At 46.9% G+C, this 16,622-nt stretch overlaps 1 protein-coding gene across 1 annotated transcript; it reads left to right on the forward strand.

Annotated features, from left to right (window-relative positions):
• The first annotated feature begins 3,348 nt into the window (after positions 1–3,348).
• Positions 3,349–16,433, forward strand: CA11 (carbonic anhydrase 11). Its single transcript, XM_063301239.1, has 9 exons — positions 3,349–3,654; positions 4,468–4,542; positions 7,999–8,141; positions 11,067–11,252; positions 12,097–12,192; positions 12,305–12,377; positions 12,766–12,920; positions 13,066–13,231; positions 15,388–16,433. Exons 1-9 carry the CDS (start codon positions 3,579–3,581, stop codon positions 15,420–15,422), a joined length of 1,005 nt encoding a protein of 334 aa, XP_063157309.1. The 5' UTR covers positions 3,349–3,578; the 3' UTR covers positions 15,423–16,433.
• The last annotated feature ends 189 nt before the right edge of the window (positions 16,434–16,622 follow it).

A 16,622-nucleotide genomic window follows, 5' to 3' on the forward strand; every position in this document is an offset into this window, starting at 1 on the left:
CTCCAGAATCTTTCAGGGAATAAACACATCTTAGGTTTTCTTGGCTCATCAACAGAAATATCAATCTTCCAGAAAACCTGCATTTGCTCTTCCATGAAGATGATATTCCCGTGTCCAGGTCTCCCACTCCCCCAAAGAAGAAATAGACTGCAAGTGATTTTGTTGGCTTGTTCATTGAATTTCTAGGCCGCTTGACTCCAGAAAGATGCTGGGAGAGATTCTACAGCAGTGTCTCCCACAGCTACTGTACAGCCAAAATGGCTATGGAAGAGCAGAGCCCAATGCCTGGCTGCAAGGAGGTTGGGCTAGTTGGAGTCACAAAGATCATGCCTTCCAAAAACTCTTCCTCCAGATGCCCTAGAATGACCACATGGGAGGTCTTCTTTTAGGATGCTGGGGTAAGCCCAACTTTTGTTTCAGGACACCTCGGATCGGTTTCAGCCTGCCTCAGCAGGAGTCTTGCAGTGAGACGGGATCTACACCATGAGGAAGGACCTCAGCAACAGCAAGCAGGACACCTGGATGAGCTAAGTCAAACAGACAAACAAATTGCAGATACCTGAACCATATTTTCCTGAATTAACACAATTGTGTGGATTCACACAACACACTGAACTGTAAATTAACCACTAACCATAAAGGAACAACAAATATTGAGCCACAAACTAACCAACTACATTTTAGCCTAGCATGCTCTGTGCATGCAGCCATACACTTTCCATGGAGGAAAGGAAAGAGAGGATACAAACTAAATAAATAAGCACATAGACTGATCTAGGATTCATAATTTTACCGCCTGATTTCTCATTCTGTTAATTCAAAGCACCCTTTGCTGTTGCTTAGCTGTATTTTGAGGATGACAATATAACATTTCTTTTGCACTCACACTATAGCCACATTAGGTATGGCAACTATAAAACTACATAAAAGAAGATTTATCTGATTGAATTAGGACAGAACACATCCCTAAGCAAATGTCCATTTTGGGGCATAACAACCCATAGCTGGCTTTGTGTTGATCATGCCTTGGTATGTGCATCTGAATGTTTACCTAGGGCAGAGGCAAAGAGATGGGTTGTCACTTCCCCCATCATGTGGCCTCCTCAAAAACATCTGAACTCTAGAAAGGAGATGCTAGTTTGGGATCTGATGCAGTGGGAGCTGAGGTTTCATTCATTCATTCATTCAATTTGTATAGCTGCCCATCTCAAACCAGTGACTCTGGGCAGCGAACAATCATAAAAAGAATTAAAACAGTTAAATACAATATAAAAATAAATTAAATACAAATAGCAGCCAAGAGATATTGCAATCTGTTGGTGTCAGCACAACCAGGAAATGGGGTTGTCCACACACTCAGCAGCCCAGGCCCAGGCACAAAGCCAGGTCTTCAAGGCCTTCTGAAAAGCCAAAAGGGCCAGGGCCATCCTAATCTTAGGAGGGAGGTTGTTTCAGAGGGCAGATGCCACAGCACAAAAGGAGTGGCTCCTGGTCCTCGCCAGCCAACATTCCTTGGTTGATGGGACCCAGAACATGCCTATCCTGCTGGACCAGATTGGACAGGTAGAAACAACTGCGAGAAGACGGTCCCACAGGTAACCTGGTCCCAAGCCATGAAGGGCTTTAAAGGTAACCACCAGCATCTTGAATCACACCTGGAAATACACCAGCAACCAATGCAGGCCCCAAAGCAGTGGTATTACATGTGCCGAGTACCATTTACAACCCGTGCAGGTGCATTCTATACTGGCTGAAGCTTTTGGGCACAAGGAGAACCCAAACATGGAGAAGTTTATCTCTTTCTGAAACCTGTCCTGCTCATTCCCACTTTTGTCTGCCTCTGCTTCCAACCTAGATCTTCCTAATACAGTCTATTTCCTCAGAAGTTGTTTTGCCCTCTCCACACAGTTGTAACATTAAAAAAAAACAGGGATCTGATCCCATGGTTGCAACTGCCATCTTGACTTCTTTTTAACCCTACCCCACCCCCAGGACACCCCTGACCCATCCAAGTAGAAAAAGTATTCTCTCCAAGTTGATCGGTGACTTCAAGCTCACACTGCAGGTGGTTTGAGAAGCGGTGGACAAGCAAGTTGGAGAAGTCAACTTGTCCTTTGCTAGAGATTCCATTTTTACCCCTGACCTTCCACTGTTCCCAAATTGTCAAAAGAGGCTGAGAGTGCTAGCAAAACTGCTCAGGGATCAAATTTGGTCCAGAGTTCTCCAGTTGGTGACCTCCAGTCTATGTTCCTGTGAATCGGCTGCACGCCATCTTCAAGGATGCAGCCTGCTTCTCACCAACCTTTCCCACTCCTTTTCTACAACAATGGAGTAAGGTGACATTTTGTTGGGTGAACTGCTCAGACTGCCCCTGGAATGACATAATGGGCAAGAGAGATGTTATCTCACTGCATCAAGGTACATTAAGAGCACGGATTTCGGGGAATCCACCCGTCTTCCAATCCACCTTAAAAGATCTTCCTCCCCCTCCCTCTCTCAGTTGCATCTCTCCGGGTCCCCTGGGCGAGAGGAAGGGAAAGAGAGGAGAGAAGATCCGTGCGTTTTAGAAGTGGGGTGGGGAGAAGGAGGGGGGAGGCGGCTTTGGCTGGGAGATGCAGAGGGGAAGGAAGAGAGAAAAAAACAGGCGAGGGAGGAGTAAGAGAAGAGGAGCCCGGGAGGAAAACGGGGGGGGGAGAGAGGGAAGGGGGGAGAGATCTGAGATAAGACAGGGAGGGTCCCCCCCAAAATAAGGAGAAGGGGGGAGAAAGAAGAGGGACTGAGGAGGACGGCGGAGAAGAGGCAGGAGAGACTGATGAGAAAGGGAAAGTGGAAGGAGAGGTGAAAGAGTGAGAAAGGGGGAAGAAAGCAGGAAAGAGGGGGGCAGAAAGACAGGTGGAGAAAGAAAAGCCAGAAGAGCAGAGGGAGGGAAAGCAGAAGGTAGGCCGGGGAAAGAAGGGGGCAGCTCGGAAGAGGCTAGTCCGCGGGGAGGGAGGGAAGGAGAGGCGGTGGGAAAGAAAGAAGGAAAGAAACGAAAAGAAAAGAAAGCGCGAAAGAAGTTAAGTTAAGGACGCCTCGCGGGCAGCAGCGTCTCCTCCCCCCCCCACTCCCGTCCAGACCGAGCGCCAGCGCCCCCAGCCGCGTAGCGGGCAGTCCCGCCGCTCAGGCGCCGGGTGGGGGGCGAGGCGGCGGAGGGGGGCGAGATCTTCCACCCCCAACCCCCGCGCGCGCGCAAACTCTGCACGGCCGGAGCTCCTTCCCCTCCCCGGACGCCACCCGAGCATCTTCCGCATCTAATTGACGTGGGCGACGGGGGGGGGGTGAGGTGGTATCCCCAGGAGAAGGGGCGGGAGGAGGAGGAAGATGGAGGCGGCGGGGAAAGAGACCTAGGGAGCGGGAGAGCGAGAGGGCATGGAAAGGGCAGGGGGCTCCCGAGGATGAGGGCTCTCTCTCGGGGGGTGTAGGGGCCGGCGGCGAGGAGGCTCGACTTCCATCTCCGGAGGCTGCGGACGGGGGTCTTTCCCGCGGGATGCGGAGGAGGGGGCAGCTCCAGGTTTAAGACCCCCTCCTGCCCCACCAGGATGTGGACCGGACCAGGCAGGGGGCTTTGCCTGCTGGGACCGCTGCTGCTGCTGCTGCGAGCAACTTGTATGGCTGGTAAGCGAGAGAAAGAAGAGAGGGAGGGGAGAGGGGAGAAAAGATTAGCCTGGAATGGGGGGGGGGGGTTGGTGGGGGGGTGGGGAGAGATTGAATCGCTTGATGTAAAAGGAAAGGGATTTCTCTGGAAGAAAAGGAAGAAGCAACCCCCAACGGAGCCACCGTCAGGGGTAACCCTCTCTTTCACCTCCGCCCCGATCTACTGTATGTAGATGCGCGACTTTTTCATTCACATTTGTGAGCATGTGTGTGCGTCTGCACCCTCACACCTAAAAGATCCCCTTATTTATGGACACTACTTAATACAGATAAAATCAGTCAATTGTTTGGAGGAGGAAATGTCCCTGTCACGTTCTTTCTAGTCGCTCTCCCCTTTCATCCGTCTATGCATCTTTTCCGATACCCGATTAGCCACAGCTTGAATTGTTCCCCAGGCTCAGATCCCGCCTGTTCCTTTCCGTCTCAGCCTCAGAACATGACACGAAAGGACACCAATTTAGAGGCAAAAGTGTCTCTGAGCATGTGGAGTATCTTTCTGTTGAGGAGCAGCTTTGATTTGTTCTCATCTCGGACGTTTCCGGTGGCTGAGGATGGAACCTGCCCGTCTGAGTATCTCTTGTCTTAACATTTCAGCATTCTCAGTTTTGGTTCTGGATGGAAAGGAAAGGAAAGGAAAGGAAGTTTAGATTGTCTCTACCACAAGGGGTGGCAAACAGAGATATATATGCCATTTCTTTGCTCCTGTCCTCTCACAGCTGCCTCTGCTAATATACTATTTTTCCTTCCATCTTCCTCTCCTCCCTCCTTTTCTAGTGCAATTTGTTCCTGCAAAGACCTACGAGGACTGGTGGGCATACAAGGAAACACTTCATGGAAGCTTTGTGCCAGGTACAAAATTCTCCATGCCTGGATGGTGGTGGTGGAGGACACTCCAAAGAATGGATAGTGGCTTGTCTTCTCCTTCTTTAGGTGTCTTTTTGATGTTCTCACCCAAGATGTTCCTCCCAGGTCTGTGACCTCTTCATGAGGAAGACATTTGCCATGATTTGACTTTTCTTGTGATCGAAATGTATTGGGGCCAGTGAATTGCCTTCATGTTTAATACATGCCTTTATTTTGGTCACAACTTCCTGTTGACCAATGCTCCATGGTTTACAGCCACAGGATATTGTAAAGATCAATAGCTAAGGCTGAGTTAGTGTTTCTCCTCATGGCTGATGGTTTTAGAAGGGGGTATAGTTCAGCAGAAAACACTCGCTTTGAATGCAGAAAACCAGCTAAAAGGTACAGGCAGTGATTGATGGGAAAACTTATGCTGGAAACTCTACTGTTACGCCACCTTTCCCAACATGGTGCCATCCAGATGTGCTGGACAATCCTTTCCAAGATTCCATGACAGCATGGAAATTCTGGGAAATGTAGACCAACATGCTTGGACGTTGCTTGGTTTGGGGACAAATGACCCAATCTGATTTAAAGTAGCTTCTTACATTCTTAAAGCTTAGCTAGGGGGCAGCACCAAGCCAAACTTGGCTGACTTCAAAAAGCTTAGCTAAGTTGGACCTGGTTAGTATTTGGATAGGAGGCCATTAGGAAATTCTAAGGGTGTTGATGAGACTGGAAAGTCAAGAAAAGCTTCCAGGAAAAGGCAATGGCCAACCACCTCCATATCATTGCCAAGAAATTGATATGGAGGTTCCCATGAAGTCACTAGAAGTCGCCCTTGACTCAAAGGAAACTTTAGCTTTGCTTGACATTCCAAAAGATGAGAAGGACCAAGAAGACAGTTTGTATAGCAAAATATGTATTTTTACTTCAGCAGTTTATGGGAAACGGTTCTATTTATGCCCAAACTGGGTGATGCCTCCATGATGATAAGAGGCATTCATCTGATTGCTGATGCTGTGGGCCACAACGAGGCCTATCACACTGGCCTGCAAGCCTTTAGCACCACTGCCAGAAATGGCCCCTTACCCTGATCTGGCTGAGCATACCTCAAAAAAAGTGGATGGGGAATTGTCATGAAGGAGGCTGTATGGAAAGATGGAAATCATCTGGCCTGGCAGGCAATTCGGTATTTGCAGACAGTTCAAAGTTGAAGTATATAGAAAATGACCAAATGAATGGTGAGAGAGTGAAACAGACAACTAGGCAGATAAAAGAAGTGGATTGCTAGACCATATTTTTGGTTAAGCAGAGCATTTTTTGCTCCCGTGGTGACATTCTTAAGCCTGATTTTCAAAGCTTGCTGTTTTCCATACCTCAGTCAGAACAAATGCAGACTTGTACATTGGTCTTTTATAAAAGTCAAAACACACATCTTTTGTTTAAATGGAAGGCAAGCCTACCTCTCATCAGGTGATATAAAACAGTGTGTCCAAGGTGTCTGATAATAGTTGGGAAAAAGGAGTGGGTATGGGGTGCAGGCAGGGGTGTCAAGATGGTGGCCATGATCATGCACTCAAAGCTTCCATCCCTTTTATATTATGCTGCATTTGCCACACACATAAAAAAGGAGCAAAACGTTGATCACATGGTGGTGGCCACAAGATTGACTTTTTGGACCCCTTCCCCACAGAGGCCCCTGGGCGTGAGTGAAGATTTCCTTTGATCAGGGACGGAATATTGGCTTGCTCCCTTACCCTTCTGTTTGGAAACATTGATGGGTTTCTCCCTCTCATCCCAGTTTCCCCACCATATGTTCTTTATGTCTCCTTCCATCTGCCTTCCCAGCCAGGATCAGACCTCCTCCCTTTCTCCTTCCCTTCCCAGGCTCCTGGCTTCTTCCAAACTTCCAAACATGGTGGTGGAGGAAACCAACTCCCCGTTTCAGCTGAGGCAGGTCTAGCAGATGCATGCAAATGGAAGTCAATCTGCATAATTTATTCTGAGCTCAGGACTGGGGTCTCCTCAGCGCAGAATTTTGGCACCCCTTCTGGGCAGCCCATTAGAGCGGAGGACCAGATGAGAACAGATGTCTCACAGGTGACCCCACTCCATATCGAAGGCTGGGGATGCCGCGCAGAGTCCCAAGGGTGGTGGTGCCGAGGACGGGGAAGAGAAATGTTGCCGTGGTCTTCCTGCAAGGGAGGGGACGCTGCTGGGGGAGAGCGCTACTGTGCCGCAGCTGTACACAGTGCGGAGCTAAGGTGGGGGCTGGGCTCAGCTTGGCAACTGCAAGAGGCTGCATTAATATTTAATATCTCCCTTGCTTGCTCCAGCAATGCAGCGAACAGGAGGTGAAGAGAAACACAGTCACAGTGGATGGGTGGGTGGGTGGCTGGGCTGATGGGGTAGGCTTGTGGCTGTGGGGTAGAAAGCCACGGGGTTCTGTTCTTCCACCTCCCCACCCATTTAGCCTGCCTGGGGAAGGTGGCAAAAGGAAGAACAAGCAAAGCCCTGATTGGAAAAGAAAAAAAAAAGAACAATTAAGTGTACACATATAGATGAGGATACAAAAATATGCCAGAGCCATTGAGGGACTGGGGGATGAATCAAGCCTGCAAGCGCGCATACAAAAAGGAGATATGCCCGGGAAAGACGGCCTAGAAATATTGTTTGACTAAATGGCATGCATACACATTTTCTCCCCACATTATTAAAAATGCATCAAGAGAGAGGGAGGATACTAAAAACCTCTATATCTGTGCATGCACACACTTCCTTATGTGTGTACAGTATGTGTGTATTGATTCTAATGCACCACCTGATGACAATTTGCATTCTACCAAAACAACACAATCTTGCCCATCCTGGGGGATTATGACTCCTATGATCCCTGGCCTGGGGATGATGAGCACTGTAGTCAGCACATCTGGAGGGCATCCAATTCAGACTGACTGAGGCAACCCAAGAACACATATCATGCCTATTCAGTAATATCCCATAAGGTAACTCAGGAATGGCCCTGGGAATTAGAGACACATGTTTGCCCTGCTGATTTTATGCTTGCAAACACAGGAGGTGCTTCATGGAAAGCTGTGGCCAGCATCACTGTCCCTTTGCTCTCCCCCAAGGCATCAGATTTAATCCTACATTGATTTGCAGTTCCATCCACCTTCTCCTCTATACTATGCTTCTTTATAGTAGCTATGTGCACAGATGCAACCAGATGAGAAAGAAACACACTGAAGTGCTTGTAATCTTCCTTAACCCGCCCACACACATTGGAGGCTGTTTTCAAACAAATGCACACACACATGCACACACACTGAGGTACATTTGCTGAATGGCTCCCCTGATGCTGACACTCTCCCTTGTCTGTAATTGCACCCTGGAGAGCCAGGGATAAAAATATTTCCTTGGCTGGAGGAATATGTTTGTTTTTTTATTGCTCTCTTTTAGGTCCTCCATTCTGGGGTCTTGTGAATTCAGCGTGGAGCCTCTGTGCCATTGGCAAACGCCAGTCTCCAGTGGATGTCAACACCAGCCAAATGATATTTGACCCCTTCCTCCCTCCACTTCGACTCAGCATTGGTGGAAAGAAGGTGCGTCTGGGTGCACATGCTGGTCTCTGAGGTTGAAGGGAAGTTCAGCCTTCCTCAACTGAGGCTCTCTGCTGGAGGTAGAATTCGGGCATTGCCCCTCCAACCCATCTGGAGGGCTCATGGTTGGGGAAGGCTATCGTAGCAAGCATCTGTGATCAGGCGTGCTGCCATTATCATAAAACAAAATGAGTTGCACTAATGGCCAATTTCAGTAGCACCTAAGTGCAAGTAACTTCACCCAGCATTTAAAACATTTGGATTCGTTCCAGATTTTGTCATATTACTTGATGACAGAATCTGAGATCACCCTTTTGTTTCACTCTCATCAGCCAAATCCCCAAAGCTGTGAGCAAAGGTGAATGTACTAAGGTTCTGGGAATATCGACTCCTTCTTTGTCCTCCATGTGGCTCAGAATTCCTAAAGATGTTTTGATTGACCCAAGGTTCATTCCTTTGGAAGTAGGGCATGGGAAGATGATGGCATTCCTGCAATAAGGGGGAAATGTAAACATATCTAATATACAGGTTGAAGCATACTAGAAGAAAGGTACACAGCAATCATACTCTGATCCAGGGGCCATCTTGACCTCTTTGCCACCCATGATCCCATGGGCTGTCAGCAGTCTCCCAGATCAATTTTGGGTAGCATGATTCCTCCTTTTTTCATAAAAATAAAATTCAGAACTCTCAAGAACAGGCAGCCGCTCACATCCTTGCCTGCAAGCCTTGGTGCCTGAATGTTTATGAAAGGATGGACCTTCTCTGCCATGGACCTTCTCTGCCACAGCATTTGCAGTCAAGATCAAAGTCATATCTCTGCCTCTTCTTCAAACCAGTTCCTGTACAGTCTCACTTTTAATTATGCAGGGGCTGGTTTCAACAACACCTAGGTGAAATGGGATTGGGTAATCATGGTTCTGTGGGTTGTGGGAAACCTAGCCATTGTCTTTAGTAGATTAAGTGAATTTCGGCCATCCCTGTTAGTTGATTTATTGACTTGATTAACTGATTAGATTTATATCCTGCCATTCATTCAGGAGCTGAAGGTGGTGTATGTAACACTCCCTCCTTTTATTTTTCCCCACAGCTACAACCCTGTAAGGCAGGTTAGGCTGAGAGATTGGGACTGGTCCAAAGTCTCCTAGGGGCCTTGAATAGCTGAGGGGGAACGAGAACTTAAGTTTCCCCTCTCCTAGTGCAACACCTTTGGTATACAGGTAGTCCTTGCTTAACAACCACAATTGGGACCAGCATTTTGATTGCTAAGTGAAGCAGTCATTAAGCACACTCCTTTTTTGTGGCAGTTATTAAGTGGATCACCACAGTTGTTAAGCAACCACATGGTCATTAAGCGAATCTCGCTGTTCCCCATTGATTTTGCTTGCTAGAAGCTGGATGGGAAGGTTGAAAATGGGGATCATCTGACCATGAGACACTGCAACAGTCGTAAATGTGAACTGGTTGCCAAGTGCCTGAATTGTGATCATGTGACTGCAGGAACACTCTGACAGTCATAAGTGCGAGGATAGGTTGCAAGATAGTTTTTTCAGCACCATTGTAAGTCCGAACCATCACTGAACGAGTGGTTGTTAAGCAAAGACTACCTATAGTGTATTATGTAATACAGGAACTGCATTTTGTTGAACCAAGTTTAAGGTTTAAAGAGTTTCATAAGTCCAGTTATCCAGGTTTTCTTTGCCTTCCACCTGCCTGGTCAGGGAAATAAAGGTACATCTTTTCTGCCCTCACCAGAATGCTGTCAGTTTTGGGGGGTCACATCTCAAGAGGCATTGGGTCTGTTCAGAGGTCATGGTAAACTATAAACTGGGCTTACTTAGCAGCAAAATAATCATAGATACCCAGTTTGTGATCTGTAACCAGCCAAATTTCAGCCATCAGGACACAAACGTTATAGAAGGAAGTTGATCTGTAGAGAAAGTGCTACAGTGCCCTGCTGACCGTAGAGCGTGAAACAGATTGCAAACAGGGTGCAGGGAGAGCTAGCCTTTGGTCATGTGGAAAGAAGTGATTTTTAATAGGTGACGTCATCATCAGTAGTAATAATTATTATTATTATTACGGATCCACTCAGTCTCCAGCAGGCATTTGATCCCCCCCTCCCCTGCCACCCGCACTATGTGGAGCAGTTCTGCCATATCCCTCATTAATCTCTGGAATATGGAGGAGATGAGGGTGTGGACCAGATTATATCTAAGTGGCCTCTTCCAATCCACAGCCTGGCAGGGCTCCACGGTTATCAAGGAGCTCTGGGAGATGAAGCAGCAGAAATGATGGCTGGAGCACAGGTGGCAGAGGACAAGGAACAAGTGGAATCAAGCATGGCTACAAGCTTATGTTCAGGGCTACATGTTGTGATCAGAGTGGCAAAGTGGATTGGCTTAGACTGGCCCTCTTTAAGGTAACCTGTACCCTTCAGGGGCAGAATGAAACTGAAGGAGTTCTTTGGGAGTGCTATGACAACTTTGCTAAACATTTCACTGGCAAAATCAGCTCATATTCATTCCGCCTTGATAGAAGGCAGTAAGGCATGGTCTTCTGGTTGATCTGGAATTCTTTTCAGCTTTGTAGACTGATGCTGGAGTCTGACCACCTGCAGATTGGATTGTTGCTCCACCTAGCTTCTTCGGACCATTAGAGGTGGGGTAAACAGTTGGATGTGGGAGGTGATTAATGCCCCTGAGGAAGAGGGTGATACCTGCTTCCTTGCTCTGCCCCTTTTATCCAGCCCTAACTCCTCTCCGATCATCGAACTTCCCTTTTTAGGAAACATTTTGGAGAAAGTGCTTGGACTGCAGCTGCAGAGGATCCTGGGAGGAGCAGAGTATCTGGACACCATGCAGCCAGAGTCAGACCTGGACATGGTATGGAAACAGCCACTATTGTCACTGTTGTCTCCTCCTGCAGATTAGTGGAACCATGTACAACACAGGCCGGCACGTCTCTTTTCGTCCAGATCCGCTACAACTGGTTAATGTTTCAGGTGGGCCTCTGCCTTACAGTCACCGGCTCCAAGAGATACGGCTGCATTTTGGCAGTGAAGACGGGTTTGGCTCAGAGCACCGGATAGATGGTGACAGCTTTTCTGCTGAGGTGAATACAACTCCTGTTCAATCAAGACTATACCAGTGAAAGCAATGAAGGTGTCCTCTGCAGATTTACTTAAGGTTTCAACAGGGGTGTTGATGGGGAGGGGGAGGGTGGTCAAAATCTGCAAGATGGCAGCTATGGCATATTGAGTGAAGTCCTGGAGAGAGAGAGAGAATCCTAGAAAAGTCCCATTTTTTTACATGACCACTCTAGGACTTTGCCTCTCTGTTGGGAGCAAGAAGAGAGGATAGCTAACCCTCTGTTAGCCCTCTCTTTTCTGTTTGCATGACTCAGCTGACAAGGAAGAGTTAGTTTAGTCTGAAACAATCTCAGGGCTTTGTGGGGCTAAAATTAATCTCCCATAGCTCCACAGTTGACTGCATTGTGGTGTTCAGCTCCCCATTAGCCTGTCATTTAAATGGGTTATGCAAATAGAGCCAGTGTGGGTATACCGGGGATGAAGTGAAAATTAGTTTAGCTTGCATTGGAATGCAAACTTTTCTAATTTCACATTTTTTTGTAAGCAGTACCACAAATCAGTTCAGCATCTTTGTTGGGCATAGCTGCAAATGGTCTGCTTCCTCGTGGTCCTTGTCTTCATCCAATGAGGGTTTTTAAGACCAGGCCATGATAGTACAAAAATGCACCATATTAGGAAGAATTGTTTGCAATAACTATATTAAGCAAAATTGTAAACAAAAATGCACATTTCAAGAAATGTGCACTAAAAAGACACACAAATTTTGGGATGAAGCTTAATGAATTGAACTTGGCAGATCTTCAGAAATGAGAAACTAAGTAAAACTGAACTGGAAATAATCACTTTTTCCTCTTTCCTTGCCCTTAGGTGCAGCTGATCCACTACAATCAAGAACTCTACCCCAATATTTCAGAAGCTTCACGCAATCCCAATGGTTTGGCTGTCATTTCAATCTTTGCCAATGTAAGTGCCTTGCTATGGCTGCTAGGGGGCATCAGGTGGGCCTTGACTGGGCAAGATGAGATGGGAAGTTAGGCAGCAAGCCACAATACCTTGGATGGATTTCCATTTGCAGATTGGACCAAATCCTAACCCTTTCCTGACCAGGCTGTTAAACAGAGAAACTATTACCCGGATCTCATATAAGAGTAAGTGGAGCAAGTCTGAAAGATCACGTGAGGAAGCTGTTTGCGAAGGTGACTGAGAGTTGAAAACTTAATTTTTAAGATTGGAGGGGACTGAGCGGTATGATGGGAATTAATACAACATAAGGGTTCCTCTTGTTACACAGATGTTAGAATCGTTGCAAGACTTGGCTGTGTCCAGTACTTGTTTAGCTTCAGCAAAAGATCTATGGAGGATAGGACCGTTGAATATGACAGCATGAAATCTTCGAATACATGATTCTGTGGCTCAATGGTAGAGAAGGCTTGCTACTTTTGATGTGTTATTTACTGGTTTCTTGGAAGTATCAGAAAGATCACAACTGGTAACTAAAAGTATCTAACCTTTGGGGTTCTTCCCCAATTCCAACAGATGATGCTTATCTTCTACATGATCTGAGCCTTGAAGATCTTTTTCCAGAGACGTTTGGTTTTGTCACTTACCAAGGATCCATGTCAACCCCTCCATGCTACGAAACAGCCACCTGGATCCTCATTGACCGCCCTGTCAATATTACCTCTGTTCAGGTAGGTCCCTGGGGCCCCTCAAGGCTGGACAAATCCTCTTTAACCTCCTTTTGTCATCCCCCAAAGCCTGCCTTCCTGACCCCATTGCCGTCCTGGTGTCCTGTACCGTTCCTGAGCGCTTGTTTCCCATCCCTCTGTTCTCCAGATTCACTCCCTTCGTCTTCTCAGTCAGAACCTCCCTTCTCAAATTTTCCGGAGCATGAGTGACAACTCGAGACCTCTCCAGCCCCTTTTACACCGAAGCCTTCGGGGCAACCGAGACCCACGGCGCCCCACTAAACGTTGCAAAGGAGCCTCCTACAGGCTACATGGTATGCGACCCAGGAATCCCATGTTATGAGCTCTTCTGCTACACTCCCATTCCATTTATTTAGTTTCAGTCTGTCTTCTTTTTTTTAGTTTTCCTAAAGTTGCTCAAACTAGAAGATCTTTTCCTTTTTACCTTCTCAAGTCCCCTATGAGTTGGGTTTGGTTGAGTGTAGGGACTAATGCAAGATAAGCTAGGGAGTTTCATGGCTGAGTGAGACCTAAACCTGAGTTCCTTCCAGCTTTCATAGATACGGCTACCGTACTTGGGCTGCAAATATCCAGATGTTAGAAAAGAGATGCAGAAACTCTCGACACTTTACTACCACCTAGTGGTCATCCACATGTTTGCAGTCCACATCTTGTAGCTCTAAGCCCAGGGCTATAACACTATGGGGTGTGTAGCACAGCCTGCCCTGAACCCCATAAGCTGGACTGCTGCTCTCAGATGTCACGGTGTCACCATCAACATTGTCACCTTCAACAGACAATCCAGTTGGCTTATAAATGCAACTGAGAAGGGGGAAGCCTATCTTGTCCTTTAACTGGGGGAGTAAAATGTTTTATCCCAGCCTGAATGTGAGAACAACTGGGAAATAAATTGTGGGCCTTGTAGTGTAGAATGCTTTGATTCCCTCTGGCCCACCAAAAGCTAAACCTGCCAGATTTCAGAAGCCTTTGTGAGACCAGCAGCAACCAGACACAGGACTTATCCACATGTCCTGCTTGCCTAGGTGCAAGGAAGGACCATTGTAGCATGGTATCATTCTCTATCCACCCTGAGCCCACCAGGAAGACTACTCCACCCATCAAAAGCAGTGTTCTCCAACCTCTGTTGGCGCAAATGGGGTGGGCAGTCATCTGCCTTCTGCACTTCATTTCATTGTAGGCAAATGCATGGCTAGTGCATGTGGCAGGCACATCTCCATTCCTCCAGTCGTTGATCACTACCCTCAGGCTGCTGAACAGGGGAAATTATGAACCATTTGGGGATTTTTGTGTATTTTCTTTAATGTACCCCTTTTTTGTTTTCTTTTTAAATCAGCCTCATGAAAATGTCCAAAAGCAGGGAAATGGCAGAGGGACAGGAGGCTGGGCATGGCATGAAAGGAGAGGCTGCAAGAAGGCTATATGTGTCCATATGTGGACACCCTCATGGGGTCAAGCACAGCTAGGAAGGAAACAAACCCTAAACTTTTTCACAATTGTAAAGACAAGAAAAAAAACCCAATCCCCCTTCCCTTCTCCCAGGATGGATGGACCTCCCATTTTTCCTGGACTAGAAACCTGTGATGCTTTGGGCTTGCTGAAGCTTTCCTACCAGGCTTGCAGGAGCTAGGGGAAGGCCTCTCTTTGGACCGAGTGCAAGAGCTGGGGTGAAACTGCCCAAAGTTAGTCAGTTTTCCTTTCTTGCTCAAGCCAGAGCAAGGATAGTGAAAGGGCCGAACCATTGTCAGGAAGCAACTCCTGCTTTGTGCAGGAGGTTAGCGTAGGTGATGCCTCGGATCCTCTCCAGTTCTCTTATTCCATGACTGCTGGATGTTGTGAGCTCATGCAAAGGTGAAACTCACGCCCTCAAAGCCACACACCGTCCTGGCCCCTTTTCTGAGCAAGACACAAATCAGTCCTTCTTCCTGCTTCTTCAGAGGTCATAACAATTGGCTTGAGGGTTTTTTTGGTGGGGGGGGCTCGCCACAAAGAACTACAGCTGGGCTGTTTTGTGGTCACTGAAATAAATAAAAGACCCAAGCATCATCTGAAAAATATTCTCAAAATCTGCCTGATACCGAATGTCACCGTTGCACATACACACATCCACACTTTTGCAATGGATAAAAAACCCATGAAATGGGAGAGGGGGGCACAGGAGAGGGGTGGAAGCTAAAATGCATTTCATGTAATTTGGGTCCTCTTTGTCTTGGAAATCATACACCTACAAATTAAAGGGAGCAACTTAGGCCACTGAGTCCACCCTCCTGTTGTGGGGGAATCCAGATTAAAGCAACCCTGCCAGATGAGTGAGAACATTATTTTCACAGGTTGGGCAGGCAGCAGGAAAGATTAACCCTGGAAAACGCAGCTGGAACAAATGAGGTCGTGGTTGCCAGTTCCTTCCTTAATCTGCATTATTCTTCTTTCTTCTCCTCCTCCTTTTTTGCAGTTGATGGAACACAGGCTCCCAAAACAGCCATGTAGTTCTGTGGCAACCTGTTTTGTCCTCCTGAATGCCCGAGTGTGACCATCGCTCACAATTCAGTGTCTGACTGAGGAAGCTACAACCTCCCATCGCTGAATGATTGCTATGGCTTCCATTGTGGGAAAGGCAACATGTGGGCTACCAGGGAACCAGGCTGGAATACTTGCCTTGGGGTGTTTGGAAAACAAGGATCACAATATGGTTGGGTTGCCAAAGGCTTAAACAATGAAATGAGGGCTATTAATTTGCAGAATATGGCATGCCTCCCCTGATGGTATAGCGTAACGCTAAAAGAAGGTGGGGGCATCCAGAAATGTGAGGACTAGAACCTTCACATTGCCTCCCTGCGTCTCCTAAAGCAACGCTGTCTGTTCTGGAGATCAAATATATTCAAAAATGTTATATTCAGTCATAAATGTTAGGTGGAGGGAATTTACCCAAATGATAGGCAGAGCAGCTAAGCTGTATCAGGCAGACAGCTGTATTCCAAATACTGTATGCATCTTAGAATGTTTGGTTGGAAACAGAAATGCAGAGGAATGTCCTCATCATACCCTAGGGAGCCCCCAGTATGTTTACGGGGCATTCTTGAGACCCTCGGGAGACATTGGGCTTACAATAGGGTAGTTTTCTCAAAGACTTAAAATGCCATGAAACTCAGGAAGTTTAAGAGGGGGGAACAGCATTACATGGGCATAACCCCACAAACTCTAAGCTTCATTTGTTATTGTTAAGAAGAGTTAATACACTTGGAACTTTAATCTGGGTAAAACTTGAGAGAATCTGAGGTGGAAAAATAGGAATATGATCTCCCTTCCAAATCTCTCTATCCTGGGGGTTTGGGAGAACAGATAAAATAAGGGATCTGTGCTTATCATTTCATTCTGAATGGCCTTCAACAGCCCTAACTGTGAAACAGGAGAGGGAGTATTTTTATTGCCAAAAGAACCCACCTTTTGAATATTGATAAGTATTATTAATTTAAGAAAAACACTGGTTTTCCAAACAAGCTTTGTTTTCTCTGGAGTGAAATTATTTCATTGAGACAAGGGCCTAATCTGGGCAGGGCCCAATTCATACTGTGTTGGAATTGCCACACAGGTATTCAAGAGGGGTCAAAAAAGGCAAGATGGTGGCCACAACTGCATGATTGAAGTCCTGCCCTATTTTTATGTGTGTGGTATGCACCATGTGTAAAA

This window comes from Candoia aspera, chromosome 4 (assembly GCF_035149785.1).
Source record: "Candoia aspera isolate rCanAsp1 chromosome 4, rCanAsp1.hap2, whole genome shotgun sequence".
NCBI classification, from domain to species: domain Eukaryota; kingdom Metazoa; phylum Chordata; class Lepidosauria; order Squamata; family Boidae; genus Candoia; species Candoia aspera.

Excerpts from the sequence above, each read along its gene's own strand:
- CA11 (XM_063301239.1), top strand. The coding sequence starts at position 3,579 with ATGTGGACCGGACCAGGCAGGGGGCTTTGCCTGCTGGGACCGCTGCTG. Across the intron at positions 4,543-7,998 it reads TCATGGAAGCTTTGTGCCAG|GTCCTCCATTCTGGGGTCTT; the intron begins GTACAAAATTCT and ends GCTCTCTTTTAG. Across the intron at positions 12,378-12,765 it reads TACCCGGATCTCATATAAGA|ATGATGCTTATCTTCTACAT; the intron begins GTAAGTGGAGCA and ends CAATTCCAACAG.